Source organism: Lepisosteus platostomus, chromosome 1 (assembly GCF_059453375.1).
Source record: "Lepisosteus platostomus isolate fLepPlt1 chromosome 1, fLepPlt1.hap1, whole genome shotgun sequence".
Lineage (NCBI taxonomy): Eukaryota > Metazoa > Chordata > Actinopteri > Semionotiformes > Lepisosteidae > Lepisosteus > Lepisosteus platostomus.
The window spans coordinates 6,602,042-6,616,976 of record NC_142611.1 but is presented as its reverse complement, the minus strand read 5'-3'; the positions used below and the strand labels follow the sequence as shown (position 1 = coordinate 6,616,976).

The following is a 14,935-nucleotide window of genomic DNA, read 5'->3' as shown; positions in this document are numbered from 1 at the left end:
GTTTACATTGTCACCGGACTGATTCACTTTGTTCTGAATCGCAGAACGTGGCGCGGCACATACCTGGAAATTTGGAGGTTTCACAAGTTCCTGTGTACATTTTACTTTTATTGCAGTTTGAAATGCACTCATAGGTGCTGATTCTTTCTAACCCCAAAAATGAAATAACATTGCAGTTCCCCTTTAAAAGGGTTATCTGTGATTTTGCACTTTGTCATTGTGCTCTCTCTCTTTCTCTGTGTGTGATTCTGTCTGTATGCCCGTGATAGTCTTGGAAGAGCCTTTTGGCTGGTTGATTTATACAGATCACATAGCACATGGTGGATTGCAGTATGTGGGAACAGTATTGTATCACCTTAGTGTTTACTGTTTCCCTCAATGGGGAAGCATTATCACCAGTTAAGTAAAGACACTCTTTCACATCCATGTCATAAGAAAAGGTTCAAGTTTCCTATCTGAGATGGTTCAAAGTGCAGGTACTGCATGAAACAACACAGGGATGGCTGATAAGTCCATTTGAAAACCAGATGGTATTCTGAATTTGAACTCAAACTCCTCTTCACAGTTCTGCTGGGAGGCTGTCATGCATGCTTCTATTATGGCTTTGCATTGTCACCTCTAAAGTGCTTATTTGGGTTTGGGTATTTGTCATTCCTTATTATTTACTGATATTACATACATTATAGATATGTAATTTACAAAATTGAAACTTGCTAATGTAATAATTATGTCCACAACCATATATAGTATTGTAGCACGATAAACGCCCAATTTGCCTATTGCTAATAAATCCCAGGTTTATATTGTCTGATGAAATTCATAGATGTAGGTTCTCATCTGGCCATTCCTGGTATGAGATGAATGGGGAAAATAACTTATTGTATGTATATAAACTTAAATACGAGCATGTTGACGTATTGTAGTAGCAGTTTATATTTGAATAATAGAATTAAACAATTAGCATTATTTTTGTGATCTCTTAAAAAAATAAATTCATACCTGCGTAATTAAAATTGGTTCAAAGACCATTTGGGATTGTCTTGACATCTGGACATTTTCAACATTTTATCAGCTTTTTATCCCAGTACATCTCAGCATCTTAAAGAGAACTCGTGGTCTTTTACTGGAAATTGTTGTAAATGTTAAAAAAGCTGTTTGACTTCTTATTTTCAAAGCTCTGAATCCCATGTTAAGGCTTGAACTTGTGTTAAGACTGGCTCAGTAACCCGCAATCCATTCAATAACCAATTCAACAGACTTGCCTGGTTTAGATTTATGCTTTATGTTCAGGTCCCCATTGAAACGGATGCACATGCAGGATATTAAAAAGACCCATAGCTGATTGTTATCATTTCTACCTGTGTAATCAGTGGGGTTGTGTGGTTGGACAGGGGAAGAGGTTAGTAAGATGGCAGGAAGCACAAGGTGCCTCCCAGCCTTTTCTCTCTTTGAGCTCATGCTTGGCAGCCTGCTCTCTTGATGAGCTTGCAGCATTCTTGCTAAATGAACATTGTCATATTCTGGGCTCTGATCCTCCTGTCTGCCCTTGTGCCTTAAGGCTGAACACGGCTTTTAATTTGAACCCAGCACGCGCCCAGGATCATTAATCTCTTACCAAAACAGAGCCATTACAGCTGGAGGTTTCTGCCATGTCAGCTCAGCATGCAGAGAGAGGAGCAGGGGGGAGCCACTGGTGTTTTAGGATCTGACCACATCCTGTTTGGTGCTGTCTGTCCTGCTCATGTCATTGCTGTAGTCTTCCTCATGGCTTTTGAGGTGTGACTGGCTTTAGGGACCCATTTCTAAGAAATTCTTCCAGTGCAAAAGCTGTCAATTAACATGGTTTTCTTATTGTAATGACTTACTGTTTAAAGAAGACCTAAAAGTCAGTAAGCTCAGTGGGAGAGGATCCGGTGTGTTGGAGTGCTGTGTTTATACTGTACTAAGATGTGGAATTGGAAGGTGCCTGTTATGTCTGGGGACTCTTAGGACAGTACCTGGTGCACCTTCACACAGGGATTGTTCAGTATGAAACAGGTGGCCACACTAGTGGCTCACGTTTACTTCTTTTACATTCCTCATGATTGAGACAGGTAGCCTCCAGCACGTACGAGTCCCAGGAAGATAAGGCCATTGGTAACTCAGATCAGGTAATAGGAAAGCCCAGATCTTTCATGCTGCAGCCATGGTGCACATCAGGAATGACTAGTCTAGTACCCTTTGTGACAGGGAATGAAAAAAAGCACAGATGTGAGTTTTCTTCCACGTTTTTGAATTTGAAATTTTCCGCATTGTGATTTTCAGGGCGATAAGATCAGCCGGAGGGTAAGTAATGACCTGGACACCACAGTGAGCGTTCGCTTGGCATCAGCAGGGTGCTTCTCCATTTTGGTTCTGGCTTCCTTACGCTGTAACGTGCTGATTTCACCCATTGTTTTTGTTTTTTTCATTTCGGATTTACTCACCCGTCACAATGAGCTTTTACCTGATCTGCTCAGTGGGAGTTCCTGCCGAGGGGCAACAGGGCAGATCTGGGTAAACTGTGGTGGACTGTGTTGATTGAGGAGCTGGGGACAGGACTCTCAACACTTGATGCTGTTTCTCCTGCTGACCCCCAGGGGGCAGTGTTCCATTACAGATCGCTCTCCTGCTGAAAATTCTGCTTCCTCTGTAAGATATGAAAAGGCGGCAGTTTTTTTTATTTTATTTTAGTCTTCCCATGATCATTTCAATTTTGGAATGCTAAATCAAAGGCTGAAGTCTAATATTTTTTTTTATCATTTAAACATGCCATATGACTGCATATGAATATTTCATACATAAATTAACGTGGCAACTTTATCTTGATTAAAGACCTGTGCCATGCACTGCTAGGAATATACTTATGTTATACTTAGTGTGCTAGTGACTATAAAGTATAAAAAGCAAATCAGACCATGCATATTGAGAAAAAACATTTTTGAAATATTTGCATGCATTTTGCAATATTTCTGTTATTTGGCATGTGCTGTGTTTTGCTCTAAACATCAGTTGATCATGCAAAGTAATATCTTACAACAGCACAATTAAAGCAGAAGAGCAATAACTGGACACAACGTAGCAGTTTTGTCATATTTGACTTGCATTTTCTTTTTGTGAGTGTAGTTCAGCCCTGATTTTCAGCATGGTTCGACCAAGCAGAGGACACGAGTACTCGTTTCTTTGAGTGCAGCTTGATGTTGAGTTTCTAAATCGATGAAACAGGCAATTCGGCCCATTTATGATTTGGAAATCAGAAGCAGGATTCCCCATCCCCCTGCAGGTACAGACACTTTGTTACCTGAAAGGAAACTCCTTTAGTTTGGTTTCCAGTGCCTTGTGCTTGGTCCTGAAACATGGAGAGACGCCTACAAAACTTCTCCTTCAATTACCTCTCACAGGCCTGACATTGACTCTTTGGTGGTGGGCAGGAAAACAGCTTTGCAGGAGGGTGGCAAACAATTATGTTATTTCACATCAGATGAGATTAGAGAATTTGTCTGAAAAGGCTGTCTAATCCTCGGGAAATGTGTGCTGGACTCTCAGACACAGCAGTTAAAGGACTCTGTTCCGAAACCACAGGGAAAAGACTTCGTAAAGGAACTTTCCTTTCAGCACATTTGTGAAAAAGACCAGGATTTTTCTTCTGGAAAGTAAATTTCCCTTCATGCGAATGATTTTTGTGTTTAAACTAGCTGTGAATCAGTTGATGAAAGCTTAATTGGTCGTGTTTGACTGTTTTTCATTTGAATTTGTGAAATTCAGCATGGATATTTTTTTGCAGCTAAAGGTGACCTAAGAATGCTTGCCTACTTATATTATCCGTCTGTGCAAATTTAATTGCAGATATCTGGGTGTCGGATATGTCTTTATGGGACCCCGAGTCTCTTAGGGTTGGTTGCACCAATGATATTTAAACCTGACTTAATACCCTGTGACTTAAAACTAGGAACAAGCTATCAATGCCCTTGGGAGAATAGGTTTGCACCTACATTTACACAGCTCACAAGTTAAGTTTTTCAAATGTAAAAAATAAGATCTATAGTATGAACTCCTAAACGAGCAGTATCAATGTTCTAACACCAATAATCATATTCACCTACACCTGTAAGTGTGGATTTGAAGCGGTGCTCAATTTTACTCTCTTCTAGTGGAATGCTCTTTCGTTTGTCTGATTTAGTGCCTTCTAAACCTGTAAAGGCTGATGAATCCTGTTAAAAAAATGCACATTACAATATCACTATGAAGTGATCATTTAGTGGTGGGTCTCCTCCCGTAGGAGAATGCCTGTGGCCACAGAAATCCCTTTTTTCCCCTTGTCAGTATATCTTAATCCCTTTCTTTCTATTTCATCTGTGCTCCTCCTAGCATAGCAGTTCATCGTAATATAGATTGAAGCTGCCCCTCTCGAGCCTCATTTTAATTTTGTTTTTGGCAATGACTTTCTCTGTAACATTTAGGATATTTAGGTAGTCCTTTGCATTTTTTCTTTCTAATTTTACTGTCTGAACAGCATGGATTCCTTTTTGTGGTGTATTTTTTACAACCATTATTTCAACTGAATCCGAAACTCTGTTTGCCTGTTCTTAGAAAATGGAAGTTACACAGATTCTCATAACAGCAAGGCAGAAGTCTTGTTTTATTTTACAAGAGAACTGAGCTAGGATTGATTTTACATTTTGAGTAAGTATGCCAATGTTTTTTTTTTGTCTGGCAGAAAGTCCTATTTAATACTGGTCTTAAAATAACTTGCATGTCTTAGGCTTCACAGAAAATTTGAACATTTAACATATTTAAGTCTGGTATTAAATCTCTTGGTGCAATTAGTATATTTATAGCATCTTCGCATCAGTTAGACTTAGACTCTGACTTTGCATCAGCTGCTGCAGCCCACTCCAGTGGGAGAAACTGAGAGTTTAAAATCCAATTTGACGGTTAAAATAAGTTTGGCATCGGCGGTGGATGGATGGTAAATAATAACTTGCAGGATAATACGATGCATGCTCATTTTCTAACCTGAAGCAATAGTGTAATGTCAGTTGGTGTGTTTTTTGATAATTTGATATTAACTACTAATGGTGAGAAGCTTCTGATTAATTGTGATTCAGATGTGTCGCCTACTGTCTAGTGTCTGGTTTATGTTTTTTTTTAGATAGAGAAAGTTAGATCTAATTTAAGGCCCGTGTTTGGCCTATTGTAAGCGGTAATTGTTGTTAAATGGATTTGTGGTGTGCTATTGCATTTTTAAAGTATTTCTTCCCCGTAGATCGTGAAAATGCAGTATAGTGTGAAGAAAACCAGAGTGGTCAGTGGTCAGTAGTGGCACAAACCTTACCAGTTTTTCCGGTCTTGTGTTTCCCAGGGCAGCAAGGTCCAGACGAGAGTTGGTCTGCTCATGCTTCTTTGCACCTGGATCAGCAACTGCCCCATCGCGGTCACTCACTTCCTGCACAATCAAGCCAACATTCCATTTGTATCCTTTCAGTCGCTTTCCTGCAAGGAGAGCCAGGACGGATCGGCGTGTGCTTTTTCTTTTAGAGTGCGCGCTGCGTGATGATCTTGAAACGTGTTGTCCGAGAGCGTGATATATCCTTATCGTCGCCTCCCAGCTCACGGCGCAGATCTCCGAGAATCTCGGAGAGGATGAGCGGCTTGTGCAAGGCCTGTGTGCGCTTCTTGTGGGAATCTGCATCTACTACAATGACAACTCCTTGGAAAACTACACCAAGTGGGTATCCTCATGGCTTTGTTTTTCCCCCATGCCATTTGGCCTTTACATGGAAGGAAAGAAAAAGCATTGGGAAAAGAAATGGCTTTGAAAGTGTGTTTGGATTGTACTCCACCCAGATTTCCTTCAGTCGAATGGTTAGCTGGATCTTCCTGCAACTCGTGCCACATGGTTAGGAGCAGTGCACATCAACGAACAGATGAAGAGATGAACATTCTCTGGGATGAATTTCTAAAAAATGTTTTCCCAGATTGCAAAGACATAAATGAAAGTGTGAGTGTGCAGTAAATGTTGTGAAAATGCATTTGTATGCCTCTTGAGTGACTCGAGCTTCTCGAGCTTCTCTCCCTGTTTGTGTGTCCGTGTCTCATGGAGAGCAAGCTGGGGTATGCGAATTCCTAATGCAAGAAATTGTATAGGGCTCATAAAGTGATGTTATGTTATGTTATGAGCTTCTCAAGTGCAGATAGAGAACCTGTTGTCCTGTTGTCTACTTGCTGAATGTGATGGGGATTCCCCATGTGGCGCTGCTGGGAGTGCTGGAAACAGCACTCCCCTGAATGCGCTGGGTGCCTATGAACACATGGAGTCAGTAAAAAAGATGTATTGCTCTTCTCATACACGTCAGCTCTGTTTAGCCATTTTTCAAGTGGGAAGGGAAAAGTAAAAAAATGGATTACTTGCTAACATGCCTGTGGGTCACATACCCTGCCTCTGCTGGAGCGATAATATAGATGCAGTGGAAAAGATACCATTCATACCACCTTCAGGGCTGTTTGTACCGAAGTGTGGTGCGGGAGCAGAGATTCTGGCTGGCAACACTTTGGGGCAGTTGGTGCAGTGCAGCCAAACTTTGAAGGAGTGACTTCTTGTGTCGGCAAGAGACGTCACAGAGTGTTTGATTTAGAACTTGGACTGCTGTGCCAATTGCTTTTCTCTACTGAGGTTTGTGAATTTCAAATTCAACGGGAATGCATGAGAATGTAGACTTGTTGGGTGACAATGTTCTGTTGGGTCACTGCTTTATACATTGTATAGTACAAATTGAATTTGATCTTGTGGCTGGAACGCTTTTTGAAACAAGCCCTGTGCTTTACGTGCTTCTTCTCCTCCTTCGGCAACCTTAGAGAAAAACTGAAGCAGCTTGTTGAGAAAAGGATTGGGAAGGAGAACTTTGTGGAGAAGTTGGGCTTCATCACGAAGCATGAGCTGTACTCCCGAGCTGCTCAGAAGCCCCAGCCTACGTTCTCCAGCCCGGAGCAGATGCTCTTCGACCACGAGTTCACGAAACTTGTGAAAGAACTAGAGGGTGAGTGTGCAGTATCGCTGCCCATGTCCCCTGTCCGTTAATTCCTCAAAGGAGTCTCGAAGGAGTTTTTCCCCTCTATTTTCACCTTATTTTGTTTTCCAACTCTTTTATTATCAAGTATTTTCTTTTAAAAGTGCGTTCCCTGCATTTAAGGCCATCTAGATCTGTTATTGTTATTGTTATACTGTTAAATTAAATTGTCAATATAAAATAGAATCGTAGCATTTTGCTGTTCCTGTGACATTTAGCTTGAAGCGCAAGCTTTAAACTTTGTACTCAGTCTTTCCTAGAAGTGAATAAATAGTTCTCTTGATTGTTGGATACCTGTTAATTGGAACATGAGAGACTTTAAGGGAGGAGATTCCAACATACTGCAGCTGTTGTGGTTGGTTGCAGCAAGACCATACAACCAGCTGGTTGCAGTAGCTGGTCTAATCCAGCTACATGTATGTCTTGAAGGAAGCCAGGCTGTTGGCTTCAACATCATGGCTGGGTAGTTTGTTCCACACTTGCACTAACCTCCGCGTTTAGTCTTAAATTAACTTCCTTCAGTTCTCACTTGTGTCCTCTAGTCCGCCTTTAACTGTTGATCTTGAAAATACCACTCTGTGGTTTTGATAGTATCAGAGAAAATCTTTTGATTATTTTTAATCAAGTACCCTTGAACACAGAAGGCTACAAGACTAAAGAGATTCAGTTAATTTAGCCTGGAAAGCCTGCTCTTCTTCTGGAGTCCATTCCAGAGCAGCAATAGATTAATTAAGTAAGATGGAGACCACAATTTTGCACTGGATTTGAAATGAAGAGTTCGAAATGCCATGTAGATGTGTATTGAGCCTGTGCTGAATGGAGTAAAATGCTTTGTATCTTCCAGGTGTTATCACAAAGGCAGTGCACAAGTCCAGTGAGGAAGAGAAGAAAGAGGAGGAGGTAAAGAAGACTTTGGAGCAGCATGACAGTATTGTGACGCAGTACAAGGAACTGATAAGAGAACAGGTAACGCACGCTGCAGAGAGTCACATATTTATTGTCCCTGGAAGTGTTGAAATCGGTAATTGGTGTTCGATTGAATTTTTTAAGGTTTGTGATTTCATTATATGGAAATCCGTGAGAGTATTATTTCATTTTCACAGAAAGTAATGTAAATCTTCAGTTTGAAGACTAATGGGAGGGTGCAATGTACGATAAATCATAAATGCTGTTTTTCAGCTCCAGAACACACAATAATACAAGATAATAATGATATATTTATATGCCTTATGGATCTTCTGACTAGATTTTGCTTGAAGTCCCTCAAAGCGAAGTCTGTTGAATTGAGGATGTACTGTATTTGACGTGTTTACATCTTGTGTGTGTGAATCAAGGTTTCTACAAATGACTCATAGACATTTTGTAATTTTGAAGTGTCATTATGTGAATGCTCTCCTTACACAGGATACACAGCTAAATGAACTGAAAGAGCAGGTGTCATCTTTGAAAACTGAGAATGAACAGATGCAAGCAACAATAACACATCAGCTGTCGCAGATACAACAGCACAAAGATCAGTACAACGTCCTGAAGCTAAAACTAGGTACAGTATTCAGACACCATTCATTTGCTTAAGTGAAATAATTGTTTCTCAGTCTAAAAATAATACTGAAAACACTGTTTTAAATTTCTAGTCCCCCTGTAATTGCATTTTTAAAGTGTACCATTCTGTTTTTTTAATCCTGAAAAGATGACAGATTAAGTCTAATTTTCAGAATATAATGTGCTGTTTGTTGGTTCTCATTGCCTTCATCCTTACAGAGCGGATGAGTGGGTAAATCCTGTTAGGTCCTTTAGACAGACGTGATGTGGTTTTCTCTAGGGAAGGACAGCGCTCAGCAGCTCAGCGCCCAGGCCGAAGGAGCCCAGGTGAACGGGCTGCAGTCTGAAGAGCTCACTGGGCTCCGAGAGGAGGTGGAGGAGCTCAGGAAACAGCATGCAGAGCTGCAGGTTCAGCTGAGAGAGAAGGACGCCCTCATCGACAAACTGGTAGGAACTCGGTGTTAAAATGCCGTGGGTACCTGTCAGTTTGCGTGCTGGGTGGATGTATTTTGAAAGCCCCGGTATGCACATCCAGTAATTCCTTTACATTATTGACAAATGGGTTTGCCAAAGCATGCTAAGAATAAAGTACCAACTAATGTGTTTCCTTTCAGCTGTAAAACATGACATGCTTTGAAAAACTCAGTCAGTGAGCAGTTTGTTTGTTTAATCGTAGAGATCAGGACCAGCACCACCTGTGGAGGGAATAGCTACAAGTTCTGAAAACAATGCAGAGCTTCTGAAGGTAAAACTATTTCTAAAGCGGATCTCTGTGTAATAGTGTTTACATTTCTGTTTATCTTACATTTTTTTTCCTGATGGGTTTGCCTTCCGACAGGAGCTGGAAACATTGCGAAGCAAAGTCCAGTCGCAGACGGCAGAGATCGGTCAGCTCCAGGCCGAGAGACGAGACTTGTTGAAGAAGGTGGAAACCTGTTCAGTATGTTTTCCTTCCCTTGCTTGTTTTACTGGTCAATTAACTTCATTTCTCCCAGTTAACATAAACGTAACACAGAACATATATCAGGTAGATTGCAGTAGACTGCTGGCTCTCCGTTTATACCAGTGTTGTATGACTTTGAGGGTTGTGCCTTTAGAAACCTTAGGCCATAGTGCCCCTTTTGACATTGATACCTTTTATTTCGGCTTCCTTAAAAGTAGATGCCTTCTCAGGTGAAGGTCTGCTTTCAGGTCCTTCTTATCCTGCAAAGCTGTGAATAAAAGCAAAATCTCCACCTTGCATTATTTTTAAAGACCTTGACACAATACCACGTGAAGATGAATGAAAGATGTTCTACAATATAGTTTTGTAACTTTCACGCAAGAGGCTGTCACTGGGGCTACAGTATAGGTTTTGGAAAGGCTTTGGTGTGGTTTTTTCATGGATTTGTGCAGGGAGTGAAGAAATGATGGATAAGACGGACAGGACAAGTTAATCTCCTTCATAATCTTTAATGTGAATTACATTTGATTTACAGGCAACGCACTTCCAACACATGCCTTTTTACCCTTTTTCTTCTGAATTTGAATGATCGTTTTGTGCTTGCATAACGTATCGTTGTTTATTTTGTAAGTCGCCCTGGAGAATGCTGTCTGCCTAGCACATGCCGATAAAAGAAGCCGGTGCTTATTCATGTATTTGTGTTCCATATGAAATCTCTTTGCAGGCCATGGTCTCAGTTCCGACAGCAGCCGGCAGCACAGACGGAGCAGGAGATTCAGGCAAAATTGCAGAACTCGAGAGCCGGCTTGTGGCTCTGATGGGAGAGACAGAAAAATTAAAGGTTTGTTGTTGTTTTTTTTTTTTTTTTAAGCCTGTAAACGAATGTCGACTAAGACTGGTTTCCTGCAGGACACCTTGCCGGCCCACGTCTTGACGATTCGCATGCCCTCTCCGGGTTGACCGCGACACGTGTGTGGGTTTCTGCAATACGACCTGTCATCTCAGAGGTTTCTCTTGTAGGAACGTAGGGCGTCAAAGTGCAGTCCAGTGGAGGTTTGAGACGAGTTTAATTGTAACCAAAATGACCACTTCCACAGAACACTGAAGGAAACGCACCCAAGGTGTATTTCCCACAGTGCTGTGCTACAGAGGGTTTTATTACAGCTCGTGTCAAGCCGTGTTATCGGGGGTTAAAGAGTGTGATCATTTCACTTATGTTCCAGTGGCTATTCCTGATAATGTTATCCCACCTTTCAGCTATTTCTACAACAGCTGGTGTCTGTTCAAAATTCACTCAAGCCAGGAGTGATGACCCCAGGCCAGGGTCGGATTTCTACAACTTTTTTTGTTTTTTTGTTCACCGCCAATCTTTGTCCCCTCATTCAGGAGGAGGCGAAGAGCTCTTTGGAGTCGAGGGCCGGCTTGGAGCGGCAGCTGGCAGAAGCGAACAGCACCGTGGCCATCCTGCAGACGGAGAAGGCCAAGCTGCAGCAGGAGGTGGCGGATTCTAAGAAGGAGCAGGACGATCTCCTCATGCTGCTCGCTGACCAAGACCAAAAAATTCAGACTTTAAAAAGCAAGCTAAAGGACTTGGGAGAACCGGTACGAGACTTTTACTCTGGATTTGCTCTGTGTGAAAACGGCATGCTCATTCATGGAAGCATAGTCATACACATACGGTATATTAAAAACAAAACTAAACACAGCTTACTAATTTGAATATTATTTCTATTTTCCTAATGTCTGAAAAGAACATTTCCCCAAAGCCTGTATTTCACAAATGGCTATTTCTCTTCATGATTTCACTTTTAGCAAGCTAATTAAAAAAAGACTTATTTGGCACATAGTGTCAGTTTGTGTTAGATGATAAAAATCAATGAAGACTCTGTATGTCCATATTTTAAGCTTGAATTATCCTATTTCTCCTTTTGCTTTAGATTTTTGTGCTTTAAACATGCGGTAGTCCGAAACACGTGCCTCTGTGTAATTACAATTACCTCTGTATATCAGTACAAGTGGTTATTGTAATTTTCAGAAATTATTTAACACCGCGACTTGAAGGATCAAATGGGTTTGATGTAGTGTAGTGTAAAAAGCAGGGTGAGAGCATCAGCTAATCATGTGATTGCTTAACACAGATTGAAGATGAAGATGATCTGGATACCAGGGACCAATTTGATGAGGACGAGGATGAGGAAGATGACGAAGACGACGAAAATTAATTTGTCATGGAAAAAGTCACAGACTTTGCTGCAGCATGAACCACAATGTCGAAACGAAGAGGAAGGAGGATTCTGAAGATGCAACTGGAGTGGTTTCTTAAACCGTGTCATTTACGAGGAATTTTTGTTTCTTAGCCCATACGCAGTTTTAATTTTAGAGTTTTAATTTTAATGACAGGTTAAATCTGTTGACCAGTGTTTGTTTATACTGTACCGTCTTCCCCGACACTAAAAACTCACCATTTATAGACCTGCATTCATTTCAGCAGTTTCAGCCAATTAATTTGTCAGTTTGCTTTTTTTTTTTTTGTTCCTGAAATAAAATGGGCTTTTCTGGCATATATTAATAGTTTTAATATGCTTTTCCATATGCATTTAGAAACCCGAAAAATATGGCATTGTTTTCTTTTTTAATTGCCTGCTCCTTAAGGCAAGTCTGTGTTAACCATGAAATGAACAAACAGTCATGTAAAAATTAGAGACGGTTGCCATGATCCTGCTCTATTGATTGTACCTGTGGCAGATACATATCCTTGAAGTGGCAGCATCCTTTGAATTGGGGCTGCTGTTTCTGGGAGAAAAATGTACATAACCTGTGCCTTCTCCCTTTAAATAGCTGCATTTCTGTATATGCATACCTCAATGGTGATTTTCAGGAGCTGATACCATATAATTAAATACCAGCATACACATTGTCTTTTAATCTTACCTACAGTAGTTTGGTGTACCACAATTACTCCTTTTGCTTGCAGAATTTGTAATATTTTTGCAAGATGTAGCAGCTCAGAATCTTATGATTTGTGTAATTTATTGACTTGGTAAGCCAAGTGGAATAAAATTAAAGACGTACAGTTGTATGGAAGCCAATGTGAATATTTAAGATGCTGCCATGTTTTAGTAATAAATCCTGAGATGTTTACGTTGCACACTCATGGGAAGATTTGTTGATGGTTGCTTAACACGGTTAGTAGGACTGAAAGAAGCTGAGTACAAAGAGTTTGGGATATGCTTTACAGTGGTTTTGCTTAATGTTTCTTCATCTCAAAGAAGACCTGCAATTCTGTGCTTAGCGTTTGTGTATACTGAGAAGCGTTCCTTTTCAAAGCATGCTTGTGTTGGTTGTTCTTCACCGGATTAGAATGTTTTATTCTGTTTTATGCTCCACTCACTGCACAAAGCTTTTCATAAGAGCTGGCTGGGTAGATGGAGTACGTTTCTGAAAGTGTTTCTTAGGGTTAGCCTTGCAGTGTGAACTGAAAAGTGCTGTGCAGCGCCAATCTGATTTCAGGATATGGGAGTGCTGTGCTGGCAAGCCCACTGGGAGGAAAAAGGCATGAATTTTTTGCATGAGTACATGCTTGTTAGACACTCTGGCACACATCATACTGGTGCATTTGCAAGTTCCGTAGGTAAAAGATATACGCATATTTTATTTTTAACTTTTGCAACTTGGCTCTGAATAACTGGACAGGCTATTAGGATAAAAGGTGGATTTGTAATGGTATGATGAGCTACAAAAAAGTCTGATTGTTTCTCAGATGCCAACCAATAGCTGTAAAATTCTGTATGAATATGAAGAGCACTTCATTAACCTGGGTAATGTTTTGTGCACATTTATTTTTCTTATACTGGCAAACTATCTTGCCCCGTTTAAATTTCTCTCTAACCGTACAGAAAAGGCCCTGTTTTCATTTCCCCGGTTCAGACAGCAATGATGAAAGCCTATTCCCTTTAAACTCGGTCACATTATTATTTTTGTGGTTACTGAAGGTTTCGGGGGGTATTTAAAATCTTTTACCAACAGTCATATCTGGTTCACTCTTGAACTACCAGTGGGATAAAATGTTGTTCGTTTCTATCCCTCCCTGGTGTGTAAACTCTACCTGAAACACCAGGTAACCCAGCACGCCTTTAACAGTTCTGTTACCATAGTTACTACATACTGGATGATGCTACACTGTGTTGCGCCTAAATCGTCTTTCCCCATTATTTGTGGCAGCAGATGCCTGACGCAGACAGACTCTCCCAACAGTTCTAATCTGCCCCCAGAAAACATTTGCTCTCTCTCACCACGGCATTACCTCACAAACCTTCGTCTAGACACATGTCTGCTGCCTCTTTGTTTCCCAAACTGCCAAGAGGTTCGATGTAGTTATTTTTTGGGGGAGAAGCACTGGTTAAGCCATTGGGTTTTTTTTTGTGTGTTGAAATATGGCCTGGATTCCTGTTACTTCCTGTTATTTTCTCCACTCAGCCCTTGAAAAATGCTGAAAGGGAGGTGTATCCAAAGTGCAGTCTATCCATATTGCAGGTATAACTGAAGTGATTAATGATGGCCATTGGGGATGTTTTTCTGTTATGTTTCTGCCTGCCTGTACAGTGTCCTCCTTCAGAAGATAAGGAAACACTGTGCCACTGTTATTTTATGTAACAACTGCCACAGAAATGGAATCCATGCAAAGCAGCTTTTAAGTATGCTGAAAGCGAAAAGCAGCATCTTGAAGACGACATATAATTTTTGTTCCCTAAAGGCTTTCCGATACACAATACCAAAGTACAGGCTCTGACTACAATTCGAGACCACAGCCAATAATGGTGTCTTTTTCTCAAAAAATGTCAAGAGTATATCCATGGACTGGATGAACTGTGCTCAACTTCCTGGGGTTTTATTGAGAAACCTTTTTTTTTTTAAATACAATTTACTTACTGGTCTGTATGCTTTTCTTTAAAACTGGTGTGTATTAGTTTACTGCAGTTATACTGTACTGGGATTATCAACCCAACACAAATCCTTAGGGTTACTTGTACATTGACTCAATGTCAGCTTATGTTACTGTGATTTTAGTTATTTACATATTCATAAAAGCAGGTATTTACATTGTTCTTCAGTGCAGTTCTACTGGTTTTAAAGCTTGATTGCTCAGTGGGGCTATTCTTTTGTCCTTGAGGCCATTGCAGTGATATAAACCCCCTAGTGTGCTCAACATCCTTGAATTCTCCCACAACAGGGGCTGGCCTTTTGGCATAGTGGAATTGACAACTGTTTGGCAGAGGCGTTATATGGATTCGAGCTGAGAGGTGCCACAGAGACAGCGATCGAATAGTGTCAGGTGTCGCGAGCACGCCCTGAACATACAAATTCC

General features: G+C 40.8%; 1 protein-coding gene across 6 annotated transcripts in view; it reads left to right on the top strand.

Moving 5' to 3' along the window:
* The window catches only part of uso1 (USO1 vesicle transport factor), a 30,098-nt gene extending 17,387 nt beyond the window's left edge, over positions 1–12,711 (top strand). For 4 of the 6 annotated variants that reach the window (XM_088601595.1, XM_088601261.1, XM_088601514.1 and 1 more), the window contains 12 exons: positions 2,305–2,325; positions 5,381–5,491; positions 5,628–5,746; positions 6,874–7,055; positions 7,930–8,051; positions 8,490–8,628; positions 8,908–9,074; positions 9,304–9,372; positions 9,466–9,567; positions 10,295–10,411; positions 10,957–11,172; positions 11,709–12,711. In XM_088601595.1, coding sequence (XP_088457721.1) covers positions 2,305–2,325; positions 5,381–5,491; positions 5,628–5,746; positions 6,874–7,055; positions 7,930–8,051; positions 8,490–8,628; positions 8,908–9,074; positions 9,304–9,372; positions 9,466–9,567; positions 10,295–10,411; positions 10,957–11,172; positions 11,709–11,792 — 1,449 coding nt within the window. In that variant the 3' untranslated portion in view covers positions 11,793–12,711. The remainder of the gene's footprint in view (positions 1–2,304; positions 2,326–5,380; positions 5,492–5,627; positions 5,747–6,873; positions 7,056–7,929; positions 8,052–8,489; positions 8,629–8,907; positions 9,075–9,303; positions 9,373–9,465; positions 9,568–10,294; positions 10,412–10,956; positions 11,173–11,708) is intronic. The other 2 variants (XM_088601344.1, XM_088601425.1) reach the window with 2 other exon arrangements.
* The last annotated feature ends 2,224 nt before the right edge of the window (positions 12,712–14,935 follow it).